Source organism: Mobula hypostoma, chromosome 7 (assembly GCF_963921235.1).
Source record: "Mobula hypostoma chromosome 7, sMobHyp1.1, whole genome shotgun sequence".
Lineage (NCBI taxonomy): Eukaryota > Metazoa > Chordata > Chondrichthyes > Myliobatiformes > Myliobatidae > Mobula > Mobula hypostoma.
This window is the reverse complement of record NC_086103.1, coordinates 50,665,940-50,692,781: the sequence shown is the minus strand read 5'-3', so window position 1 is coordinate 50,692,781 and position 26,842 is coordinate 50,665,940. Positions and strand designations below refer to the sequence as shown.

The window sequence follows — 26,842 nt, the reverse complement described above, 5'->3', positions numbered from 1 at the left end:
TATGTTGAATTGGCAGTGATGCATATTTACTTCAAAGGCTCACTGCTGTAGAATTATTTGCACACAGCACCAATTATATTCAGAGTTATGCTAAATAACCAAAATGTTATATTTTAAAAAGAATGGTGCAGAGGTTATCTGATACTCACATATTATATTATGGTCTTGGATGGCCTTTCTATTACACTCTGCTAATATGGAGTGTGCAAAGGAAAATAGGTGGGTCATGGGTTGTTTGCTTGGGGTCATAGGACAGTCAAGTCCAAAGAAATGGGAGTGAGTCAGAGGATCAAACGTGAATAGGGGTGGGTTGGGTCCATAGGATGTTTGGGGGGTAGGAGGGATAATCTGGGGTTCAGAACCTGATCAAAACCCTAATGTTTTTACATTATATAGTCCCAACCAGAAGTGATTCTGAGCAGCAGAGACTACAAATCAGGACCTGCCCCTTTAAGTCATATGAAAGAATATCTTACATGTAGAGAGAAGATCTGTATCCTGCACAGTATGTACACGATTGATAGAAAATAATGAAAACAGTGTCTGTTTAATATACGGATCAACTCACAAGTACTCAATATTCACATAAATTCAATTACATAACACCACACAATAGATTTTTCAGGCTTGCATTTCTACTGAATTAGTCAACATTCCTGTTAATCCTTTTCATTTTGACAAACACCTTGATCTTTTGCTAAAATACAGCAGATGATTTGCACTTATCTGTATCCCACAAAGTAATGAGATAAATAATCGGTTAATCAACTTTGAGAAACAAGACAGTGCATTGCAAGAAATTTATCCTCAAAGCTTCCCAGAACCTTTCTTAAGCCATTTGGAGAAGACAGCTTCTGATGCAAAACACAGCAATCCAAGTGGCAAAATGTCAGGATGGAATTTATGCTCATAATCTGTACTAGAAACTGAGTCTTGAACTTTCTGATTCAGAAGTACGTAATGTATCCTTGAACCAGTTTAATTGGAGATGTTCCATAAATTCAACTGATCTCTACTGAGCATAAATCACACTTGCAATTTAGTATAAATATCTGCCATGCCAGTCTTGAATGCAATGGCATTGTTCTCCTTGCAGTTCAAAAGGATTTTTAATCTAGTTATCCATCATTATTCACTCCCAGGACAAGAAGATCTTCACAAATTCCAGATGATCCTCCCAAATACCCAAGATTCTTCAGATCTTCCTGACCTCTCTGAACCTTCCAACCTCCAAAACCTTCAAAGGCTGCCAGGAATCTAAAAGTCAAGGGTCATTCCGATTCTCAAACACCACAGACCCCTTGGATCTTCCAGACTTGTTTGAGGATACATAGATTGTCTGTATTCTCTGAAACTCAGAGGACGCTCAATCCTTCCCAACTCCATGATTTACGGGTGGAAGCACCAAACTCAACCACCCCAACAATTTGCCTATTCGCTCCTTGTTCCCTTCCTTCTTCAGCCCTCCATATCATGGCCCACTCCTAATTTTCAGTATGGATCCTCGTTCTATCCTTCCCAACCCAAACCCAAATTTCAGTCCAAATCCTTGCCTTTCCTTATCCTCAGCTTTGATCATTTTCTTCCTTGACTTCATCCTGATCTGCACCACCATTCCCACCATTCTGACCAAACATTTTAGCTGCTGTTATAATGTGGATTTTAGTCTCCAGAATATTGGTTAAAAGCCTAGAATATTGTACAGTATGTCTTCATAATCTATCTTACTATGTATTATAAAGTACAGTGCATTCATGGACTTGTTATAATTAGCTATACTAAAATAATAAATAAGGAAAACTCCATACCTTTCATTTTATGTATCATATTTTAGCACTACTGCAGAACAGACTAAAAATGATTGAGTCATCTTTGTGCTTCTTTAGTTCAGTTTAATACTCATAAAACACCAATAAATTGTAACCGAGTAGGTACAGAAATAAGTGGATCAGTCATAAGTGCCTCAGTTTCAGAAGAAACTTTAGTTATCTGAGGAAAAAAACCCTTAAACTTTTGAGTTCATTTGATCAGCCAGCAAAATGAAAAAGCTTACCAAATATACTAGTCCTTTAACCAAACAATTAAGTTGTAAGATCTGAGCTTGGAAATATTAGAGGTAGTGGGAAAGGAATTAGATAACCTGGAATCAGGTCCAGAACAGGAAAAACCTGTGGATATAGCTGAATATAAGACAGACCACTGAATGGACACTTTGAACTCCAGTAAATCAAAATTCTACAACCTCGTAGAAGGAGTGTATAGCAGACAGGGTGGATGAGTCGGTGATGGGCAAAGATAAGAAACCAAGAGCTTGTTTGCTCTTCACAATTATATTAAAATCTATTCACAATCACCCTTCTTGTTAAATCTATTGATTGATTTATTTGGAGATACAGCAGAGATACCTTCCAGTGCTTTGAGCCGTGCCACCCAGCAACCTCTGATTTAACCCTAGCCTAATCATGGGATAATTTACAATGACTAATTAACCTACTAACCAATACGTATTTGTTCTGTGGAAGGAAACTGGAGCACCCGGAGAAAACCCATGCATTGTACCGGGAGAACATACAAACTCGTTACAGAGGGTGCTGGGATTGAAATCCAAACTCCAACATCCCAAGCTGCAATAGCGTTGAGCTAACCACTATTCTACTGTGGTGTCCACCAAACCAAGGTATGAAAATCTATAAGATAAGATTTGTGATTGGCAATTTCTGTCCAATGTTATGAACAGTTTTGAGTAACTGATCTTGTATTTAAACATGGAATAATACCCATTTATGAACTATTTTAGGGAAATTTTTCCCTCATCCCACAATTTAAAATGGGAAAATTTTCCTTGTATGGAACAAAGTAAAACTATAAGTATGAAATCACTGAAGAATTACTTTAAAGTTTAATGAAAATTAGGAAGAAAAACAAAAAAGTTGGCATTTCAATATTTTAGTCAATTATATCTATTCACAAATTTTAGAAGTTATAAACATTTGGTACAATTTTTACCCAATTTTGGTTAACTTCCAATATTAATTCAAGTTTTGTATATCATTATTTTATGTATTTATTGTCAACAGTCATGTACCAGATTATACCAGTGTCTGATAAATTATCTCAAAACTACAAAACCCAGTTCTGTTGCTAAATTTTATTTTGGATGAATACATATAAATAAGAGGTGACAATTATGGAGTGATATTAAAGATTATACCATAGCCAATGATCAGAGACCGATTTCATGGACTTCTGCTGCTGTAACCCATCCACTTCAAAGCTCAGATCACAGAATCAGGCATAAAAATCAGCATGGTTAACTAACCTTGCTTTGAGTACTGAGATCATTAAAATTCAATCTTACATTCTCATGATACAAAAATATTGTATACATTATCCTTTAGAAATTGAAGCTGTTACCAGAAACATATGCACTTTTCAAAAATGTGTCTTTATCCTATACTATGACAATTTACTGAATCGTTAGAAAATAAAAAAGTTATTTTTCAGATTTTTATGTATTATTTGTTTATGCAATTCCATCAAGCATTTATGGATGATTGAATTCTTCCTAGGGGAGATTTTCATCATTCACAAATATCTTATTTACAGTACATGTTCATAAGTCCAGATAGCTAAACTACATTTACATTCTGTTCACTTTGAGTATAACGACAGAAAAAATAACTGTGAATAAAAATTCATCTTGTTGATGCACAAGGCAGAAGGGGGTTCAAGAGGAATAAGAATAGACTAGCTTTTAAAAAAATGTGCTTTCACTATTGTTTCTAATTCCTACAGATTGCATTAAGCAATGCAGAGGTGAGAGGACCTTCCAAAGGCAAAGAGGGAATGTCAAAGTAACCACTGGAAAACAACAAAGTGTATTCAGGAATTGCACCAGTTCTCATGAAGACATTTTATCCCTAATTTCTTGTTAACTAAGAAAAGGGTTATAAAATACTTGATAAAAATAAAATAACTCACACAGCCCAATGTTAATTAAATGTGCTCATATTTTTGTCATAAATTAAACTTAAGAATAGTAAAGTTTGAGAGTAAAAGGCTGATAGTGTGTCAATAATCTACTTCACATCTCCTTAATTTTATTTGCACTGAATTGAGCCAGTTTCCTTGTTTGTGAGCCAAAGGTGACACTTTGATACCACAACTGTGTCCATTCAATCCATTAATCAAAGTCTTTTATCTTCAATAGTAATTAGATTGACCACTAGAATGTTAACTGACAGTCAACTTTAACATTATATTTGGAGTGTGAGACAGCTTCCACAGAAAGCACGGCACTATTGTTAATTTTGCATTCAGCAAAATTTTATCGAACGTATATGACTGCAATAATTTCCATTTCATTTTATCGAGAGTTTTCTGGTTTTGTATTTATATATCTCTAATAGTTTGATTTCCTAGGGGTACTTTTTCCTTTTCTCCAATTTGCACCATTTTCAAAATACTTCAGCAAAACAAATCACAGCTTTTGATGAAATGAGAAAAGACTTGGAGCTATTATTGGAAACAAATTGGCTTCAGTCAAAGGATATGTGCCTACATAAAATGTGAATATTCCAGGCATCTGAACACCCAGATTGTACTAACAATCAAAAAGTCTTTGCTGTGATACAGCTATGTTAAAGTAACCAAACAAAACCGAATTATTAAAACACAAAACCTATGAGATTATCATTTCATAATTACACAGATTTGGTCTACATCTATCTCATCAAAAAGCAATGTTCTTACTATCTTCTACTGTTCAACTACTAGTCTACAAGTATTCTATACACATCATTGGATTCTTTACAGTATATGACTTTTTAAATCAAAAATATAGGCCAGAGCCTACTTTTAAACTCCATCTATGGTAATCAACTGGAAAAACAGACATATTGGCTCACTTTAGACAAACAAATTCACCCACTCTGACTCAGATGAAATCAATAGCTCACTCAAATGTAATTCACTTAAATGAATCATTATCTGCCAATTGGGCTAATTCTGCTTCTATGTTTGTTACAGCTGAACCTAATTGAAACAACATTCAAGAAGAAAAATGTCGTTCAGATTCGAAATCAGTTAATGAAGTGAAGGTTTAATGACTTACCTATAAAAATAAGAGCACCCTCTCACTGTATTATGACTGAAATATTCCTGTGTCTTTTCATTTCCAAAATCTTCCAATGGATCTGACCATAAAAGATCACACATAGGACCAAATGCTGGTGGCTCTTTAAATCTGTCTAACTGTGAAAGAAACATATGGCATTGTCATTCGGTTGTGTCCAGTGGGAGAAAATACTTCCAATTTCAATCATGAGACACTAGAGAATCAAAATCAGTTCAGTCAGTCTCATACACAAAATATTGCTGGAACGTCTTTAAAATCAGAAAATTGTCTAATTTTAAAGTGGTGCTTCAAGTGGATAAATGAGAAACCTGATGCTGAGGTAATGGAGAAAGTATTATATGATCTGAACCTTAGTTAAGGACATGTGAAGGCCTCTCTTTTCGGTTAAAGAAAGCTAAGAGCAGAATTTCAGAAAAAGAATTCTCAGTCCCAGAATAATTTTATCACAAGATTTCTAGTAACACAAATAGATAAGTCACAAATAGATAAAAAGGGCCCGAAGGATCACTGGGGTCCCGAGTCACCCCAACCACAAACAGTTCCAGCTGCTACCATCCGGGAAACAGTACCACAGTATTAAAGCCAGGGCCATCAGGCTCCGGGACAGCTTCTTCCACCAGGCCACAGACTGATTCATGCACGCTGACACAGTTGTATTTCTATGCTATCTTGAATGTTCTGTTGTACATACAATTTATTACAAGTTACTATAAATTGCACATTGCACATTTAGACAGGGATGTAACATAAAGATTTTTACTCCTCATGTATGTGAAGGATGTAAGTAATAAAGTCAATTCAATTCAAATTTGCTACATCAATAATTCTCTGCAAAATCATCGAATATCCAATTTTTGCATGAGACTTCACAGCAATAGTTAAAGTATCTGCCGTCACAGACCTGACTAAATATTGCTGGTATCTATACTATTTCTTATTAGAGGAAAGTTATATGTGGGAGAAACAAAATAACTGACACACAAATTACAGTGTGGAGAAATACATTTCCTCCTACCTTTTCTGATCCATCTGTCTGCATCTACACTACTGTTGACCATTTTAGTTAAATTATTTTGGCCTAGGAAGTTAATCATACCCCAATTGTTACACAGGTTCTATCAGGATAGCATCTGAGTGTTACCAGTACAATGGAATTTTAGGAATAAGGAGGAAGGGGGAGGGGTGAGCAGTAATTGTATTCAGTGGCATGTGATAGTAGTTCACAGAATTACTTTGAACATGGGTGCAAAACACTTGTTCTTCCTTGTTCTACAATAAATTAGCTGAAAATTCACCTTTTCTACTGCAGCTTCCAATGGGCCTTTCCCACATCACAAACCTGGTGAGAACCTCATTTAATGGGATATTTCATACTCCATATTTAATAATAATAAAAATACTTTATTGATCCCAAGTGGGAAATTCTTCCATTACAACAGCAACATTGAAAAACACAGTTAGCAGTGTGCAGACTAATAATAAAGTACATAGTGAACACAATAATAATTTACCAATGTGCAATAATAATGTACAAAATAATAAAAGATTTTTATAGTAATACAGTTGCAATTTTATTTAGTAACAGACCATTATAGCATCTAAGATGTATCAATACTGATATTACTTTGTATCCAGAATCAAATGAAGCAAGTTCCTTCACTGCTTTCACTTCTAGAAGTTTAAATGAATGATGAATGTACAAATGAATGAAATACTTGTTTTGCAAACTAGAGAGCATGAAACTCAGCAGTCCTTTACTAAGATATACATAGATGTTCATGACGAGGCTCTTCTTTTACCATTACAATCCTGATAATAAAAGCCTGCCAGTAATTTGACTAGAAATTCACTCATCAGAATTTCCTTGGAGAAGTAAGCCATCTGATCTCGCTGTTCCATTATCTGTTTAGTCTGTAATATCTGGAGCGGATTTTCCAATGACAGCACTGTCTCTGATCTAACCCGTGAAAGGACAAGGCCTCCAAATATACAGTACACTCAGTGGCCGTTTTGTTAGTTACCTCCTCTACCAAAGAAGGTGGCCATTGAGTGTATGTTCGTGGACTTCTGCTGCTGTAACTCATCCACTTCAAGGCTCAGAATGTTGTGTATTCCGAAGTGCTCTTCTGCACACCACTATTGTAACACACGATTATTTGAGTTATTGTTGCTTTCCTGTCAGGTTGAACCAGTCTGTCTATTTTCCTCTGACCTCTCTCATTAACAAGGCATTTTCACCCACAGAACTGTCGTTCACTGGATGTTTTCTTGTTTTTTTGCACCAGTCTCAGTTATTTCTAGAGAATGTTGTGAGTGAAAATCCCAAGAGATTAGCAGTTTCTGAGATACTCAAACCACTCCATCTGGCACCAACAATTATTCCACAGTCGAAGTCTCTTAGACCACATTTCTTTGCCATTCTAATGTTTGACCTGACAAGAACTGAACTTCTTGACCATGTCTGCACACTTTTATGCATTGAGCTACTGCCACATGATAGACTAACTAGATATTTGCATTAATGAGCTGGTGTGCAGGTGTACCTAATAAATTGAGTGTAAATTCTCACATTAACAGATTTAACACTTCATATGATTTACCACGTGTCAAGATGAGTAAAAGGATGTGACTATGATATTAAATATCATTCAAAAACCTTAATTATATTAAAATAGATAATTTTAAGTGGTTAATCTAAATATGAATGAATAAAGATTCCAAACCATTAATCACACAGAAAAATTAATCTTCCAAAAGGACAAGGGCTTCGGCCACATGGAAACACCAATACTTGTAGACAGCTCTCCAATTTGTGTATTTCCTATTTAGGAAGTGTATTGCTGTTTCTTCGTCATCACGGGTTCTATGTCAGACAACTGAAACATTAGCAAATGGCAAAATTGTTGTGTCAGCTCCTTTCACCAACAGGACTGTAATGGCTTTAAAGTTGGCTCATCATAACTTCACAAGAGCAAATACAAATGAGTAATAAATGCAAAGCTTGCCAGTGATGCCAACAGCCCAACAAATTAACAAAGCAAGACCAAAACTGCCAATGAACTTGCTTGCGGTCATGTTACTTTCATTTGGCAGCTGACCTCTTTGAAACTAAACTTTTCCTTTGTTACTTCAAGGCCATTTATCAACATCTGCAAATGGCTGTGCAAGATGGACATTAGTGGTTGGCTTTGACAGCAAAGTCTTATAAATGAACAAAAATGAATGATGTTACGTCCACTAACAATCTGTTGGTGGGAATCCATATATATTTAGTCATGAGGAAAAAGATAAAGAACTGAGGGGGAAGGGTGAAATTGGGAAACATCAGTTGGTTGGTGACAGATAGGTAAGGAAAGCAAGAAAAGTGATAGATAACTAGATCGGTAGAACAATAATACAATTCCATCGGCACCAATTCAAGGTGACGAGCAAAATGTGTCATATAAGCAAATTACACTTATGCTTCAAAGACAGGGACAAAGATATTTATAATTTTAAAAAGAATTCTTCACAGATATTGATTGTAGAAAATCCAACACCAAGTCTAAATAAATCACTTTGAAAGTGACTGTAAAGTACTTGAAACATTTTTGAAAATAATAACTGTAGTCAATAAGAAACTTAAGACTTCTAAGTAGCTTGTATCTAAAAACATGGACATCTAAGTAGCATTTGGCTGAGAATAACAGCACAGAGCAATAACAAAACTGAAGCTGCAGGAATCAGGAGGAATATTCTCCATAAGAAGCCAGGTCACATGTATCAGTATCACAATGGAATAACGGGAAGTACAGAGGCATGAGAGGGGAGCTTGCCTAGGTGGATTGGAAGGGAATACTGGCAGGGATAAAGGCAGAGCAGAGATAGCTGAAGTTTCTGGGAATAGTTTGCAAGACGCAGGATAGATATGTCCCACAGAAGTTGTTCTCAAATTACAGGACTAACCAACTGTGGCTGTCAAGGGAAATTAAGAACTGCATAAAAGCCAAGGAAAGGCCATATAACGTGGCAAAAGTGAATGGGCAGTTGGATGACTGAGAAGCTTTTAAAATCTAAAAAAGCAACTAAAAAAGCTATAAGAAGGGAAAAGATGAAATATGAGGGCAAACTAGCAGATAATATAAAGCAGGATACTACAAATTTTCTAAGTTATATAAAGAATAAAAGGGAGGTGAGAGTTGATATTGGACCACTGGAAAATGATGCTGTTGAGGTAGCAATGAGGGACAAAGAAATGGCAAATTAACTTAATAAGTACTTTGCTTCATTCTTTACTTGGAAGACACTAGCTGTATGCTAGAGATCCGTGAGTGTCAGGGAATATAAGTGCGTGCCATTGCTATTACAAAGGAGAAAGTGCTAGGCAAATTGAAAGGTTTTGAGGTGGATAAGTCACCTGGATTACTCTCCAGATTCCTGAAAGAGGTTGCTGAAGATGCATTAGTCATGATCTTTCAAGAATTGCTTGATTCTGGCATCGTCCCAAAGATTGGAAAATTGCAAACGTCTCTCCACTCTTTAAGAAGGGAGAAAGACAAAAGAGAGGAAATTATAGGCCAATTAGCCCAACCACTGTGGTTGGGAAAGAGTTAGAGTCTATTATTAAGGACAAGGTTTTGAGGTACTTGGAAACTAATGATAAAATTAGTCAAAGTCAGAATGGTTTCTGAAAAGGGATGTCATTTACTTAGATTTTCAGAAGGCATTTCATAAGGTGCCTCACATGATGCTGCTTACCAAGATAAGATCCTTCGCTGTCATAGGAAATATAGTGGCAGAGATAGAGGAATGGCTGACAGGCAGGAGGCAGTGAGTGAGAATAAAGGTGGTGTTTTCTGGTTGGCTGCCAATGACTAGTGGTGATCCTCAGGGGTCAGTATTGGGACCACTATTTTTCACATAGTTTGTTAATGACTTAGATAATGGAATTGATGGCTTTGTGGCAAAGTTTTCAGATGATATGAAGATAGGTGGAGGGGTAGGTAGTGCTGAGGAAACAATGCAAATGCAGCAGGACTTAGACAAATTGGAAGAATGGGCAAAAAGCTGTTGGGAAATGTGTAGTAAAACATTTTGGAAAAAATGAACAATAGTGCAGACTATTATCTAAATGATGAGAAAATTCAAACATCAAAGGTGCAGAGGGACTTAGGAGTCCAGGTGCAAGACTCCCATAAGGATAATTCACAGGTTGAACCTGTGGTAAAGAAGGCAAATGCAATGTTGGCATTTATTTCAAGGGGAATAGAATATAAAAACAAGGAGATAGCACTGAAGCTTTATAAGACACTACTCAGGCCACACTTGCGGAGTATTGTTTACAGTTTTAGGCCCCATATCTCAGAAAGGATGTGTTGTCATTGGAGAGAGTCAAGAGGAGGTTCACGAGGACGATTCTGGGAATGAAGGGGCTAACTCACTGCAATATAGCAGAATGTGTGGGGATCTCACTGAAACCTACCGGATGTTGAGAGTGCCATGGTTCTGACCGTTAATTCCCCATTTCCTCCTAATTTCCTTTGATGGTGGCACACCTGGTTTTCATCAAGACCTACAGCACACGAACGCCGGCTTTGCACCAGCTAGTTGCCTGATTGTTAGTTTTGCCAGTGTGGAAATTAACATTTCCCGGCCGCTTAGGATTGTGTGTTCTAAGTTCTACTCCAGTTCTGAGATTTACCTGTGAAACTCAGTCTCTCCGTGTCAAGATAAGTATTCTAAGTTTTACTTCAGCACCGAGGTTTACCTGTGAAACTCTGTCCCTCTGTGTCAAGATAAGTATTCTAAGTTTTACTTCAGCACGGAGATTTACCTGTGAAACTCAGTCTCTCTGTGTCAAGATAAGTATTCTAAGTTTTACTTCAGCACCGAGGTTTACCTGTGTAGCTCTGTCCCTCTGTGACAAGAAAAGTTTTGTCTGCCGCTTTCCTTTCTACGCTCTGTGTCAAGATATGTTCTGCCTGCTTTCTGTTTTCCTGCACTCCCTCCTGTTTGCTGTTTAATGCTCACACACGCGTCTGCATCCTAATTCAATCTCCATGCCTATGTCCTGCGTTTGGGTTCACCTCGTTCCTTGCAACAGAACGATCTGGCCACCATGGACCCAGCAGACACGAATACCCTTCAACAAGCCCTCGTCAGCCAGGGTTCCCTACTGGGACAGCACAGCCAACGGCTCTGGGAGGTCATGGAGAACCTCTGTTCCCTGTCTGCTCACGTCACACAGATCGGTGACCAGTTGGACCGTGTATCCACTCATTTTACTCAAGCCACTCCTGGAACCCTGTCTAACTAGCCCAGACAGCCTGTAGCGGCAACCCCCTATGTGTCACCAACACCCCCGCCCAGAGAGCCTCACGTACCTGAACTGGAGCAGTACGCTGGAGATTTGGGGAAATGCCGGGTCTTCCTTCTTCAGTGCTCCTTGGTGTTTGAACAGCAGTCATCCACGTACTCCACGGATAAGCCAAAGATTGCTTATATCATGGGGATGTTACAGGGAACTGCATTAGCGTGGGCCACAGCTGTTTGGATAACCAATGGGATATCTGCTCTTCTTTCGCCACCTTTATCGTGGAAATTAGAAAAATCTTTGACCACCCTGTCCACGGTAAAGATGCTGCCAAGCATCTACTCTCTCTCCGCCAGGGCTCATGCAATGTTGCTGAGTATTCTGTGGAGTTCCAGACGGTAGCGGCCGACTCGGGGTGGAATGAAGAGGCACTCCAAGGGGTATTTCGGAATGGTCTCAGCGACATGGTGAAAGACAAGTTGGCGGCAAGAGACGACACTGACAGCCTGGATTTCCTGATCTCCCTAGCCACCAGGTTGGACAGTCGCCTCTGAGAACTCCTCAGAGAAAGAACAGATCGTCCACCACCTTTGGCCACTCCTTGGCACTCATTACCGCCTCCCGCCAGAACAAGCCTCTCCCCTCCTCCTGCTCCTGGGGTAGGTCCCAGCCCTGTCGTTTCCACCGCCCCAGGAGAGGAACCCATGCAGCTGGGACGGAACCGCCTTTCTCCCGCTGAAAGACTCCGGAGACTGAGAGCGGGTGAGTGTCTATATTGCGGCCAGTCCTGCCACTTCCTTGCTACCCTGGTGAGCCAGACAACATTCCCTTCCGTTCCCCAACCCCGGATGCAGCTTCAAGCCACTTTGTGTTACAACCAACACTCACAAAACGCTGGAGGAACTTAGCAGGTCGGGCAGCATCCGTGGAAAAGATCGGTCGACGTTTCAGGCCGGAACAAGGCCCGACCTGCTGAGTTCCTCCAGCGTGTTGTAAGTGTTGCTTTGACCCCAGCATCTGCAGATTATTTTGTGTTTGTGTTACAACCAACAGTCCCTGCCCCTGTTCGCACTAGTGGACTCCGGTGCAGAGGGAAACTTTTTGGATAAAAACTTAGCCTTCCAAGCCGGAATTGCTCATGAGCCATTGTGGCCCCCGGAAGCCCGGGCACTGAATGGTAGACTACTGGCCAGAGTCACACACTGCACAGAACCCCTGCCTCTCTTTCTCTCCGGGAACTATTGGGAACAGGTACGATTCAATTTAATTTCCTCTCCTCAAGCCCCTACAGTTCTTGGTTACCCCTGGTTAAGCCATCATAACCCCCACATCGACTGGTCCACCAGGAAGATAGTCAGCTGGAGTTCATTCTGCCATTCCACCTGTCTACAATCAGCCCTTTCCCCAGTGGAGGTCACCACGACCTCGTCCGCCTCTGAACCCTCTGACTTATCCAAGGTTCCAGTTGAGTATCACGATCTGGGAGAAGTGCTTAGCAAGCAACGGGCTCTTTCCCTGCCTCCACATCGCCCTTATGATTGCGCAATTGACCTTCTCCCCAAAGCCTCTCTACCCACCAGTTGGCTGTACAACCTGTCCCGACCAGAAAGGGAAGCAATGGAGGCTTACCTAAATGACCCTCTCGCAGCTGACATTATCTGACCCTCATCTTCCCCTGTAGGCCCTGTATGGGGAAGAAAGACGGCTCACTACACCCCTGCATTGACTACCGTGGCCTGAACAGCATCACCATAAAGAATAAGTATCCCCTGCCCCTTATCAACTCTGCTTCTGAGCCCCTTCACGGAGCCACAATTTTCTTTAAGTTGGACCTGTGGAATGCCTATCACCTGGTCAGGATAAGGGAGGGAGGTGAATGGAAAACAGCTTTTAACACCCCCCTCCGTCATTTCAAATATCTGGTCACGCCACTCGGTCTCACCAATGCCCCTGCTGTCTTCCAAGCCCTGGTAAACGACGTCCTTAGGGACTTTATTAACCGTTTCATTTATTTTATTTGGACGACATCGTAATCTTCTCCAGTAGTCTTCAGGAACACACCCACCGTGTCCGTCAGGTTCTTCAGAGGCTTTTGGAGAACAAGCTATTCGTTAAGGCAGAGAAGTGCAAGTTCCATGCCCGTTCTGTCAGTTTCCTGGCGTACATCATTGAGAGCGGGAAAGTGAGGGCGGATCCCGAAAAGATCCAGGCAGTGGCAAAGTGGCCAAAACCCACGACACTCAAACAACTTCAGCGATTTCTGGGGTTCACAAACTTCTACCGTTGCTTCATCAGGGATACAGCCAGGTGGCAGCATCCCTTACTCAGTTCACCTCTCCTGCGACCTCTTTTCACTGGACCCCCAAAGCAGACTCAGCGTTCTCGGAGCTGAAGAGGCGTTTCACCTCCGCTCCCATCCTGGTCCAACCTGACCCCTCTTGCCAATTCATTGTGAAAGTCGACGCCTCCGACTCTGGGGTGGGAGTGGTCCTCTCCCAACGCTCCGGCCCAGACCAAAAACTCCATCCCTGCACCTTCTTCTCTTGCCGTCTATCTCCCACTGAACAGAACTATGACGTTGGGAACCGGGAGTTGCTGGCCGCCAAACACACCTTGGAGGAGTGGAGGCACCCACTGGAGGGAGCTGAACATCCATTCATCGTCTGGATAGACCATAAGAACCTGGCATTCATCTAAACAGCTAAACGCCTTAATTCCCACCAAGCCCGTTGGGCATTAGTTTTTGGCCGTTTCAAATTCACCCTGACCTATCGTCCTGGTTCCAAGAACGGGAAGCCAGATGCTCTCTCTCGTCAATAGTTCTCCAAGGAGGGCCTTCCCAACCCCGATACCAACCTTCCACCATCCTGTGTTGTGGCTGCCCTCACCTGAGAGATCGAGTCCATAGTCAAAGAGGCCCAATGGACTCAACCTAACCCAGGCAATGGACCCCCCCCAGTCGCCTCCTCGTGCCCGACTCTGTCCGGTCTCAGGTTCTCCAGTGGGGGCATATTTCTCGTTTCGCCTGCCATCCCAGCATCGATCGAACTCTGTCCCTTCTGAAGTGACATTTCTGGTGGCCCACCATGGATGCTGACACTTGCTCCTTCATCTCTGCCTGTTCTGTGTGTGCCTGTGGAAAAGCCTCCCATCGACCACCTGCTGGGCTGCTTCGTCCCCTACCGGTCCCTGGCTGCCTTTGGTCGCACATCGCTCTGGATTTCATTACTGGACTACATCCTTCACATAGTAACACTGCTGTACTCACTGTACCTGACCGTTTCTCCAAAGCCGTGCACTTCATAGCCCTTCCCAAACTCCCTACAGCCTGTGAAACAGCCGACCTCCTTGTCCATAACGTCTACCGCCTTCATGGAATTCCCTCTGGCATGGTTTCTGACCAGGGTCCCCAATTCATCTCTCAAGTCTGGAGATCCTTTTTTCAAACCCTTGGAGCCTCAGTAAGTCTGTGTTCCAGTTTCCATCCACAGACTAACGGCCAAACAGAACGAGCAAACCAGGATTTGGAAACAGTACTGTGCTGCATATCCACCAACAACCCGTCATCCTGGAGCAGCCATCTCGCTTGGGTGGAGTACGCCCACAACTCCCTGGTCAACACCGCCACTGGAATGTCTCCCTTCGAATACTCCCTCGGCTATCAACCCCCTCTGTTTCCTGCCCATGAAGACAACATTGCTGTACCTTCAGTTCAGGCCCATCTCTGCCGGTGCCGCAAGGTCTGGACGGATGCACGCGCGGCCCTGCTCTGCCTCGCTGACAGCAAACAGGGGATTGCCAATCGCCATCGAATTCCTGCGCCCAACTATCGGCCTGGTCAGAAGGTTTGGCTCTCTTCAAAAGACATCCCCCTCAGACATGAATCCAAGAAACTTGCCCCTCATTACCTCAGACCATTCGAAATTGAGAGTATCATCAACCCCTCGGCGGTCAGACTTAAACTGCCCAGATCCATGCACATTCATCCCGCGTTCCACATCTCCCAATTGAAACCTGTGTCTGTCAGCCCTTTGTGCCCTCCTGCTGAACCTCCTCCACCTGCCTGGATCGTTGACGACTAACCAACTTACACCGTCCAGCGAATACTGGATGTGTGCCGCCGAGGCAGTGGTCTCCAGTACCTGGTCGATTGGAAGGGATACGGTCCCGAGGAGCACACCTGGATTCCCCACTCCTTCATCTTGGACCCTTCCCTCATCCGAGATTTCCATCGAGACAATCCAGACAAGCCTGGTGGTTCGTCTGGAGGCTCCCGTTGGGGGTTACTGTCACGGTCCTGACCGTTAATTCCCCACTTTCTCCTAATTCCCTTTGATTGTGTCACGGTTCGGACCGTGAATTCCCCATTGTCTCCTAATTTCCTTTGATGACGGCACACCTGCTTTTCATCAAGACCTGCAGCATAAGAACCCTGGCTTTGCACCCACTAGTTGCCAGATCGTTGGTTTTGTCAGTGTGGTAATTAACGTTTCCCAGCCACTTAGGATTGTGTGTTCTAAGTTTTGCTTCAGTACCGAGGTTTACCTGTGAAACTCAGTCTCTCCGAGTCAAGATAAGTTCTGCCTGCCTTCTGCTTTCCTGCACACCCTCCTGTTTGCCGTTCAACACTCACTCACAAGTCTGCATCCTAACTCAATCTCCGTGCCCATGTCCTGCGTTTGGGTTCGCCTCATTCCTTGCAACGGAGAAAACTCGATAAGGTGGATGTGGAAAGGATGTTTCCTCTGATGGGGGTATCCAGAACTAGAGGGCACAGCCTCAAAATTGAGGGGCTACCTTTTAGAACAGAAGTAAGGAAGAATTTTTAGCCAAAATGTAGTGAATCTGTGGAATGCAGTGGGGGCAAAGTGCATGGGTATATTTAAAGCGGAAGCTGATAGATTCCTGATTGGTTGGGGCATCAAGGGATACAGTGAGAGGGCAGGTGTATGGGGTTGAACACACTCGATGGGCTAAATGGCCTGAGATAGAAGATGGCTGCGGTTGTCAGAAGCTAATCATCTCGGCTCTAGAGTATCACCTCATCAAATCTGTAAACTATTCTATTTAACAAACAAAATAAATTTCTACAATCAGAGCAGGTTTGTGTTGTTAGCTTTTTCAATTGTTTTTTCAATATTTGTCTCCTCCATCAGAAATAACAAAGTGAAGGTGTTTATAGATGATGACGTTACTTTCAATTCTATTCACTACTCCTCAGATCACAAAGCGGTTTACGGTGGAGAACTACCCTGCAAGCTGCATTGCAGCAACTTGCTTCCTCTTCATTGTCAATGTCTTCTAAACCAAGTTAGAAGAAGAACTGGAGGAGAGTGGTAAATCCAACAGCTGTAATTTCTAACACAAACAAGAGAAGATCTGCAGAAGCTGGAAATCCAATGGACACGGGTATGATAAGTGCCAGGAGGGAGATTGTCCATTCATCCCTCCCCACTGATCTCCCTCCTGGCACTTACCTTTGCAAGCGGAACAAGTGCGACACCTGCCCCTACACCTCCTCCCTCACTACCATTCAGGGCCCCAAACTGTCTTTCTAAGTGAGGTGGCACTTCACTTGGGGTCATATACTGTGTCCAGTGCTCCCAGTGTGGCTTCCTGTACATCAGTGAGACCTGACATAGATTGGGAGACCGCTGCCCGCTACACTGAGCACCTACGCTCCATCTGCCAGAAAAAGTGGGATCTTCCAGTGGTCACCCATTTTAATTCCACTTCCCATTCCCATTCCAACATGTTAGTCCATGGCCTCCTCTACTGTCGTGATGAAGTCACACTCAGATTGGAGGAACAACAGCTTATATTCCATCTGAGTAGACTCCAACCCTGATTTCTCGGACTTCTGGTAGTGCCCCCCTTCCCCTCACCATTCCCCATCCCCTTTTACCTCCCTCACATTATCTCCTTGCCCACCCATTGACTCACTCTAGTTCTCCTCCCCCCTTTTCTTTCTTCCATGGCCTTCTGTCCTTTTCTATCAGATACCCCCATATCCAGCCCTGTATCTCTTTCACCAATCAACTACCTAGCTCTTTACTTCATTCCTCCCCCTTCAGGTTTTACCTATCACCTTGTGTTTCTCTCTCCCCTCCCCCGCCTTTTAAATCTATTCCTCAGCGTTTTTTTCTCCAGACCTGCTGAAGGGTCTCAGCCCGAAATGTCAACTGTAATCTTTTCAATGGATACGACCTGACCTGCTGAGTTCCTCCAGCATTTTGTGTGTGTTGCTTGAACAGTAATTTCTCTCTCCTGTCATATATTACCCTGACTAGTAAGCCAGCCAGTAGTATTAAAGAGGATACCAAAAGTTACTTCAGATACATAAAGTGTAAAAGAGAGGCGAGAGAGGATATTGGACTGCTGGAAAATGATGCTGGAGAGGTAGTAATGGAAGACAGCGAGTTAGCAGATCAACTGATGTATTTTGCATCTGTCTGCACTGTGGAGGACACTAACAGTATTGTGGAAGTTCTAGGTGTCAGGGGGCATGAAGTGTGTGAAGCTAGTATAACTAGAGAGAAGGATCTTAGGAAACTGAAAGGTCTGAAGCTAGATAAGATACCTGGACCAGATGGTATACACTCCAGAGTTCTGAAAGAGATGGGTGAAGAGATTGTGGTGGCATTAGTAATGTTCTTTCAACAATCAGTAGATTCTGGAATGGGTCTGGAAGACTGGAAAATTGCAAATGTTACTCCACTCTTCAAGAAGGGAAAAAGGCAGAAGAAAGGCTAGTTAGTCTAATCTCAGTAGTTGGGAAGATGCTGCAGTCAATTACTTCAGATGAGTCTCAGGGTACTTGGACACATCAGAATATAGGCTCTAGTCAGCATGGTTTCCTCAAGGAAGAATCTTGCCTGACAGATATGTTGGAATTCTTTGAAGAAGTAACAAGCAGGATAGACAAAGGAGAATTGGTTGATGATGTGTCCTTGGATTTTCAGAAGGCCTTTGACAAGGTACCACACATGAGGCTGATAACATGCTACAAGCCCATGGTATTACAAGAAAGATTCTATCATGGGTAAAGTAGTGGCAGATTGGCAGGAGGCAAAGAGTTGGAATAAAGGGAGCCTTTTCTCACTGGCTGCCAGTTACTAGTGATATTCCACAGGGATCTGTGTTGGGACCAATTATTTTTATGTTATATGTCAATGATTTGGTTGATGAAATTAATAGCTTTGTTGCAAAGTTTGCAGACTATATGAAAATAAGTGGAGGGGCAGGAAGTTTTGAGGAAGTAGAGAGGCTGCAGAAGGACTTAACAGATTAGGAGAATGGGCATAGAAATGGCAGATGGAATACAGTGACTGGAAGTGTATAGGCATGCACCTTAGTAGAAGAAATGAAACGGTTGACTACTTTCTAAATTGAGAGAATGTACAAAATACGAAAAAAGGCGTAAGTGGAATTGGGAGTCCTTGTCCAGGATTTCTTGCAAGTTAATTTACAGGTTGATTCAGTGGTGAGGAAAACAAATGCAATGTCAGCATTCATTTCAAGAGGACTAGAATATAAAAGTAAGGGTGTAATGGTGAGACTTCATAAAGCACTGGTGAGGCCCCACTTGGGAGTTTTATGAGCAGGTTAGGGCCCCTTATCTTAGAAAGGATGTGCTGAAACTGGAGAGGGTTGAAAGGAGATTCATGAAAATAATTCTAGGACTGAATGGCTTGTCTTATGAAGAGCATCTGATGGCCCTAGGCCTGCATTCACTAGAGTTCAGAAGAATGAGGGGTGACCTCATTAAAACCTATCGAATGGTGAAAGGCCTTGATAGAATGGATGTGTAGAGGATGTTTCCTATGGTGGGAGAGTCTAAGACACAGAGAACACAGCCTTAGAATAGAGGGGCATCCTTTTAGAATGGAGATGAAGAGGAATTTCTTTAGCCTGAGGGTGATGAACTTGTGGAATTTGTTGCTGGGGCCAATCTTTATGTATATTTAAGGCAGAGGTTGATTGATTCTTGATTGGTCAGGGCATGAAGGGATATGTGGAGAAGCAGGAGATTGGGGCTGAGAGGAAAATTGGATCAGCCATGATGAAATGGTGGAGCAGACTCGATGCGCATAATGGCCTAATTCTGCTCATATATCTTAATGTCTTATGGACTTGGATATACTTTACTACTCCTTCATTATCGGCAATCGTTAATCTTCACCAACAAAACTGTGAGTACAGCTTCATCATCAAAAAACTGCAGCCGTTCATAGAGGATTATTACTACATTTTCTTGGGCTACATAGGTTGAAAATTGTCTCAGTGACAGGCAGCAGAGAGTTGTAATGAAAGATTGTTCTTTGGATTAAAGGGAAGTGTAAACTTATGCTGCCTGGTGATTAGTATTAAGATTATTATACTTTTCACTCTGTGTTTCAGACTTCACTGAACGGTACACAATTTCTAAACTTGCAGAAAACATCAAACTCATTGGCAAAGTGAACTGTGAGAAGGACATAAATAGATTTTGCAGAGCTATAGTCAAGCTGGTAGAATAAGCAGATAGCTGGCACATGGGAGTTTTATGCTGACAAGTTTGAGTTGTTATCTTTGGAGGGGAGAATGTGAAAAAAATACACAGGGTATGACAAGGCACAATTCTAAAAGGGACAGGAGAACAGAGATATCAGGGGTATATTATTTATTAATGATTTTAATGATCTGTATATAAGATTCAAAAAGTGCTTTAAAAACGCACAGAGCATCTTATATACAGAAGCCGAGAGTAAATGAGCAAAGAAGTTGAGATGAACTTCTCAAACACACCGGCTTGGCCACATTTGGAACATCATATCCAGTTATAGTTGTTACACTGGCAAAATTGCAAAAGATTCTGAGAAGGTGCAGAAAAAGTTATTAATATAATTCCAGAGATGAGGAACATATTTCTGTGAATAGAATAGAGAAACTGTAAGTGTCTCCTTTGAAACAGAAGAGGTTGCAAAGGGATTTAATTGAGGTATATAAAACCATTCAAAATAACGATTAGGTAGATAATGAGAAAGGGTGAATTGCCTTCACTATTAGATCTTCCCTTAAGTTGCCACCAATTCTTTTATGAAATACTTTGATTTCATGTTCCTGGTTCTTGATCCTTCCACAAATGGGAACTATTTCTCAGTATCAACACAGTCTTCACTCTAAATGATTTTGGATACCTCAAATAAATCCCATTGCCATGTCTTCTGCTTCAAAAGTGAGTCAGGCAATTACCTATAAGGCCCAGGAGAGTAGGGCTAGCTGAAATGCTCTATCAGCCAGTACACATCTGTGGCCTCCTTTCATGGTACATTTCATTCTATGATCCTGTAAGTTAGGGATGAACTTTAAATGCTAACCAGGTTGATCTCATATTTTGAAAACAACCTCAAGTAAACCCAGCTCTATAAAGCCTGTCATCAGAGTCCACCAGCTCAAAATTTATAGACTGATATTTGGGGCTCAGTCCCCATCCCATGGATATAGTAAATCGATCTGTACTATACCTTTCACCTCTAAAATGATTTAACTACCAAATACATTTTAAATACATTTTACCTTTTCCTTTCAGCATTCCATCTGCAAAATGTTAGTCTAGCAGCAGCAGCCAAGCCACCAGCACTTAGGCTCAGCAGGGAAGGGTAAAGAGTAGCAGCACAGAAGGATAATGATAGGAGACTGGATAGTTATGGGGACAGGTGATTCTGTGGTCACGAAACAGACACCAGGACGGAGTGTTGCCTCCCAGGTGTTAGGATCCAGGATGTCTCAGAGCAACGTGAAATATTGGTGAGCAGCCAAAGATTTTGGTGTACATTGGCACTAATGACACAGGCAGCAAGAGAAAAGAGGTCCTATGCAGTGGGGTTAAGTAGTTAAGAAAGCACTGAGAGCAGGGACCTTCATGGTAGTAATCTCTAGATTACTCCTGGTGCCACAAGCAGTTAGGGCAGGAATATGATGATAGTACAGATGAATGAGTGGTTGAAGAACACAGGGGACAATGTTTCAGGTTATTGGATCATTGATTCTTCTTCTGAGGTAGGGAGAACCTGTACAAGAGGGCTGATTGCACCTAAACTGGAGGGAAACCAGTACCCTGGCCAGGAGGTTCACTGGTGCCTCTCGGAGGGTTTAAATTTGTTTGGCGGAGGGTGGGGTGGGAAACAGTGCACCAAGTCAGAAAGTTGAGGAGAGGAAGATAGATGTCAGGGCCAAAAGAAAAAGGCAGGAGCAAAGTAATAGATATGATAGAACGGATAGTTTGAAGTTTGTGTATTTTAATGCTCTGAATATTATGGGTAAAGGTCATGAATTTAGAGCGTTGATCAGTACATAAAATTATGATGTTGTGGTCATTACAGAGACTTGGTTGAGAGAGGGACAGGAATGGGCAAGACATACATCAAGAGCAAGAGGATAACTAGGGAGAGGGTAACACCAATCAAGGATAAAGGGAGAACATTTGCTTGGATGTGGAGGATGTGCGTGAGGTCCTTAATGAGTACTTTACATCAGTACTTACCCAGGAGAAGGAGGTGGACGATAGGGAGATTAGTGCCAAGTGTATTAATATACTAGGACATTTTGTGGCAAAGGAGAAGGTAGTGTTTGGTCTCTTAAAGAGAATTAAGGTGGATAAGTCCCCAGGGCCTGATGGGATATATCCCAGGTTATTGAGAGAGGCAAGAGAAGAGTTGCTGGGCCCTTGACCAACGTCTTTGTGTCCTTTCTAAACTGGAAGACTGGAGAGTAGCTAATGTTGTTCCCCATTATTGACGAAGGGAACCAGGGATGATCCTGTAATCTACAGACCCGTCAGTCTCACGTCAGTAGTAGAGAAGTTACTGGAAAGAACTCTTAAGGATACAAATTGTGAGCTTTTGTTAAACTGTAGCCTAATTAGGGAGAGCCAGCATGGCTTTGTATGGAGCAAATCGTGCCTTACTAACTTAATTGAATTTTTTGACTAGATGACAAAGATGATTGATGAAGGTAGAGCTACAAACATTGTCTACATTTTATTTTAGTAAGGTGTTTGACACGGTCTCTCATGGGAGGCTTATCCAGAAGATTAAGATACATAGGATCCATAGTGAATTGGCCATTTGGATTCAGAACTGGTTTGCCCACAGAAGAGTGTATTTTGTCAAAGGGACTTATTCTAGCTGGAGGTCTGTGATCAGTAGTGTTCCACCAGGATCTGTACTGCGCCCTCTGCTGTTTGTTATGTATATAAATGACCTGAATGAAAATGTGGGTGGGTGGGTTAGTAATTTTGCAGATGATGAAAAGATTGGTTCTGTTGCACCTTGGTAGGTCAAATGTAAAGAGACAGTACACTGTTAAAGGAAGACACTTAACAGTTTTGAAGAGCAGAGGGATCATGAGGCCCAAATTCATAGCTCCCTGAAAGTGTTACACAGAACGATAGGGTAGCTAAGATTCAAGTTTGTTTAATGTTATTTCCAATTCATAAGTGTAAAGGAAAACAAAATAATTGTTACTGTGGATCCGATACAGTGTATATAAAAAAGTAAGATAATGAACACAATAATAAAAAAATCCATAATTATAAACATGCAAGATAACTTACATACATAGATTGATTATATGTATGTAAATGATGCTAGGTACAGGAGTACAAGGTGACTCTGACAGGAAATGATAAAGTAGTGGTGGTGGGGTGGCTTTGTGGGTGGAGGTGTTGATCAGCTTTACTACTTGAAGAAAGTCACTGTATTTGAGCCTGATGGTCCTGGTGTGAATGTTATGTAGCTTCCTCCCTGATGAGAGTGAGACAAATAGTCCTTGAGCAGGGTGGGTGCGATCCTTCATGATGTTGCTGGCTTTTTTCCAGCACCCATCTGCAGATAAGTCCTTGATGGCAGGTAAACTTGTGCCGGTGATGTTTTGGGCTGTTCTGACCACCCGTCGCAGAGCCCTCCTGTCTGCTGCCGTGCAGTTTCCATACCATGCAGTGATGCAGCATGTTAGAATGCTCTTTACTGTACGTCTGGGGAAGGTTGTGAGTATTGATGTGCATAGTCCAGCTTTTTTCAGCCTCTTCAGAAAGCGGAGACACTGGTGAACTTTCTTGATTGTGTAGGATGTGTTCTGCAATCATGAGATGAGCATTCTCAGGAGTTTGAAACTGCTCACAGTTTTCACTGCTGTGCCACGGGTGAAAAGAGTGGGTCAGTGGTTCAAGTTTTCCTGAAGTCAGTAACCATCTCCTTTGTGTTGTTGACATTGAGGAAAAGATTATTTGCCTGGCATCAGGCCTCAAGCTCTTCTAACTCCCCTCTGTAGCCGTCTGATCATTGTTGGTGATGAGCCCCATCACTGTCATGTCATCAGTGAACTTGACACTGTGATTACTCGGGTGCTTGGCCACGCAGTCGTGTGTGAGCAAAGTGTACTGCAGTGGGCTCAGCACACAGCCCTGTGTAGCACCCCTGCTACGGATGATGAGGAGGGAGGAGCCGTTGTGCATCCTGACTATCGGAGGTCTGTTGATTAGGAAGTTCAACACCCAGTTGCACAGAGGCGTATTTAGACCGAGGAGTAGGAATTTGTTCACCAAGATCTGTGGGCCAATAGTGTTGAATGCCAAACTGAAATTAAGAAAGTGCATGGCTTGCTTACTGATTATGATCACCCTAATATGGAAGGATGTTGAGGCTTTGGAGAGGATGCTGCCTGGATTAGAGGGCATGTGCTATAATGAGAGGTTGAACAAATTTGGGTTGTTTGCTCTGAAATGGCAGATGCTGAGGGGAGATCTGATAGAGGTTTATATGCCAGGCATAGATAGAGTGGACAGACAGTATCTTTTTCTCAGGGTTGAATTGTCTGATATCAGAGGACATGTATTTAGGTGAGAGGGGTTAATTTCAAAGGAGATGTGAGGGGAAAGTTTTTTTACACAGACTGGTGACTGCCTGTAATGTGCTGCCCAGGGAGGTGGTAGAGGCAATTGCATTAGGGACTTCTCAGAGATGTTCAGGTAGGCACGTTAATGTGAGGAAAACGGAAGGATATGGACATTCTGTAGGTAGAAGAGAGTAGTTTAGTTAGCCATTTAATTACTAATTTAATTGGTTTGGCACAACATTGTAAGCCAATGAGCCTGTTCCTGTGCTGTACTGTTCTATGTTCCATGCAAAGCTTCTAATACCCTATGTTACTATTCTGGAATTTCCTATGTGAGTAAAAAGAATGACTGTTGGCCTTAGGGCACATCATTGCCCAGGGCTCCCTGCTTTGAGAGACAATTATTTTCTTGCTTACTCTCTGATCTAATACAGTGACTTCATTGTTCATAATGCAGTTTTTCATCCAGTGGGGTGAACAAATGTAAATTCAGTGAGCCATTTAGAAATCCACAGCACATTACAGGCCCTTCGGCCCTCAATGTTGTGCCCAGCAAGTAACCTATCTAGAAACTGCCTAGAGTTACCCTACCGCATAGCCCTCTATTTTTCTAAACTCCATGCACCTATCTAAGAGTCTCTTAAAAGACCCTATTGTATCCACCTCCACTACCATCGCTGGCAGTGCATTCCACACACCTATCACTCTCTGTGTGTGAATACATTTTTGAATGTGAATGTCAAAGAAATTGTGTTGGAAACAAAGCTAAAATGCAATGCTGAACAAAATATTGGGAATAATATGAGGTATAATGCACAAGTGAAGCGATGGCAGCAAAGCACTACTGTGAATATTTAATTATGTTACTTAAATAACATTTAATGTACTGAGCCTTTCGGTATTTTAAAATAATTTCTCTGAGCACTATCATTTCACTCTCAGCCCTTTCCTTCCCAGTTTCTCTTTCCAAGTTCGTTCTTGCATTAATATTTTGTCTCAAGTTCGAATCGTAGCATTATAATGCTGCTATTTTAGTACCTTGGTTAACTCTCCATTCTTCTTGTGTTCAATAGCTTCTCTCACCTAACTGCTGGGGAGACTCTAGATAAAAACTCCCAAGACCAAGTCCACTCACTGAACGTTTCTGATCCAGATCAGAACCAGCAGCACTACAACCATCATATTTTCTTCTACTACTTAGCTGCTTCTCTGTGACAATTCCTCAACAGGTTTGTTTTCTCAAATTTTCATACAAGAGTAGCCCTTCTTTGTGTGTGCAATTCAACCACAGGAAGCACCATACCGTCACAGACCTCAAACTGGCAATATTTAGCAGGAGGTACTGGCTAGTAAACAGGAGCAGGAATTATCAAACCATGACGCTTCTTTTGTGGACAGGGGTTATTATTCTATTCTCTTTGAGATGTCCTGTACTCCAAATGAATTGTCCTATGCCTACAAGTTTACCCTGTCTGCAAGCCAAGTCCAGATACATCTCTTTATTATATTCTTATTCTGAAATTAATCTCTTGATTGGTTTGATTCAAGATTCAAAATTGTTTAATGTCATTTCCAGTACACAGTAAAGGAGAATGAAGTAATTATTTCTGTGGATCCAGTGCAGCACAAAAAAACAGATGAAGAACACAATGCATACAAATACACTGGATAGATTGTATACATAGATTGATTGTATGTTCATAAAGAGATGCTAGGCACAAGAATGTCTGTACATAAGGTGACTGACAGGAAATGATAAAGTAGTGGTTAGTGAGTGGACGTGTTGATCAATCTTACTGCTTGGGGAAAGTAATTGCTTTTGAGTCTGGTGGTCCGGCTGTAGATGCTACGTAGCCTCCTCCCTGATGGGAGTGGGACAAACAGTGTGACCAGTGTGGGAGTAGGACTGCAGCTTGATTAAACGGGATCAACTCGTTTTTAAAATTGCTGACTTCAGTCCTCAACTTTATTGACTTCAAATCATTACACTGTTCCTGTATCTAATCCTATACAAATTAAAAGAGATTCATCTGTTACTTATTAGGCTGGTTAACTGGTGCACTTTCTCTACACAATCAAATCACATCTCAATTTCTATTTTGTGTTTCTTATTGCAAGTTGTTGATTTGTAACGTCAACTGGGAAATTGTCACATTCTGAAGTATTAAACAAAACAATGAAGAACTCGCCTTTTTTATATCATCCAGGGTGTGTATTTCAGGGGAAAGGCCTCCGTGTACACAAAGAAATTGTTGGTTCATCAGTGCCGCGAGGGGTAGGCAGTCGAAGGCTTCCATACATGCATCATATATCTGTTCTGAATACTTGATTTTACCTGAGGAGAAAAGGTCCACTTGATTTTAATATAATGAAAATTTTATATTTTTGAAATATGATAATTAACTATCATGACAATCTATAATGCTTTATAAGATGTTGCATCAGTCACTTTGAGGACAATTTTTAACTTCAGCACCAAATGATAATCCAAAGCAGTGAATTGCCCATCCCATGGACCAAAAGGACCTTTTGAGTAT

The 26,842-nt window shown here is 41.7% G+C and overlaps 1 protein-coding gene across 3 annotated transcripts in view; it reads right to left on the bottom strand.

Moving 5' to 3' along the window:
- Positions 1–26,842, bottom strand: part of ppp3ca (protein phosphatase 3, catalytic subunit, alpha isozyme) — a 440,681-nt gene that overhangs the window by 89,373 nt on the left and 324,466 nt on the right. For all 3 annotated transcript variants that reach the window (XM_063052708.1, XM_063052707.1, XM_063052709.1), the window contains 2 exons: positions 26,495–26,640; positions 5,114–5,253 (listed from right to left, as the gene is read on the bottom strand). In XM_063052708.1, the coding sequence (XP_062908778.1) occupies positions 5,114–5,253; positions 26,495–26,640 (286 nt within the window). The remainder of the gene's footprint in view (positions 1–5,113; positions 5,254–26,494; positions 26,641–26,842) is intronic.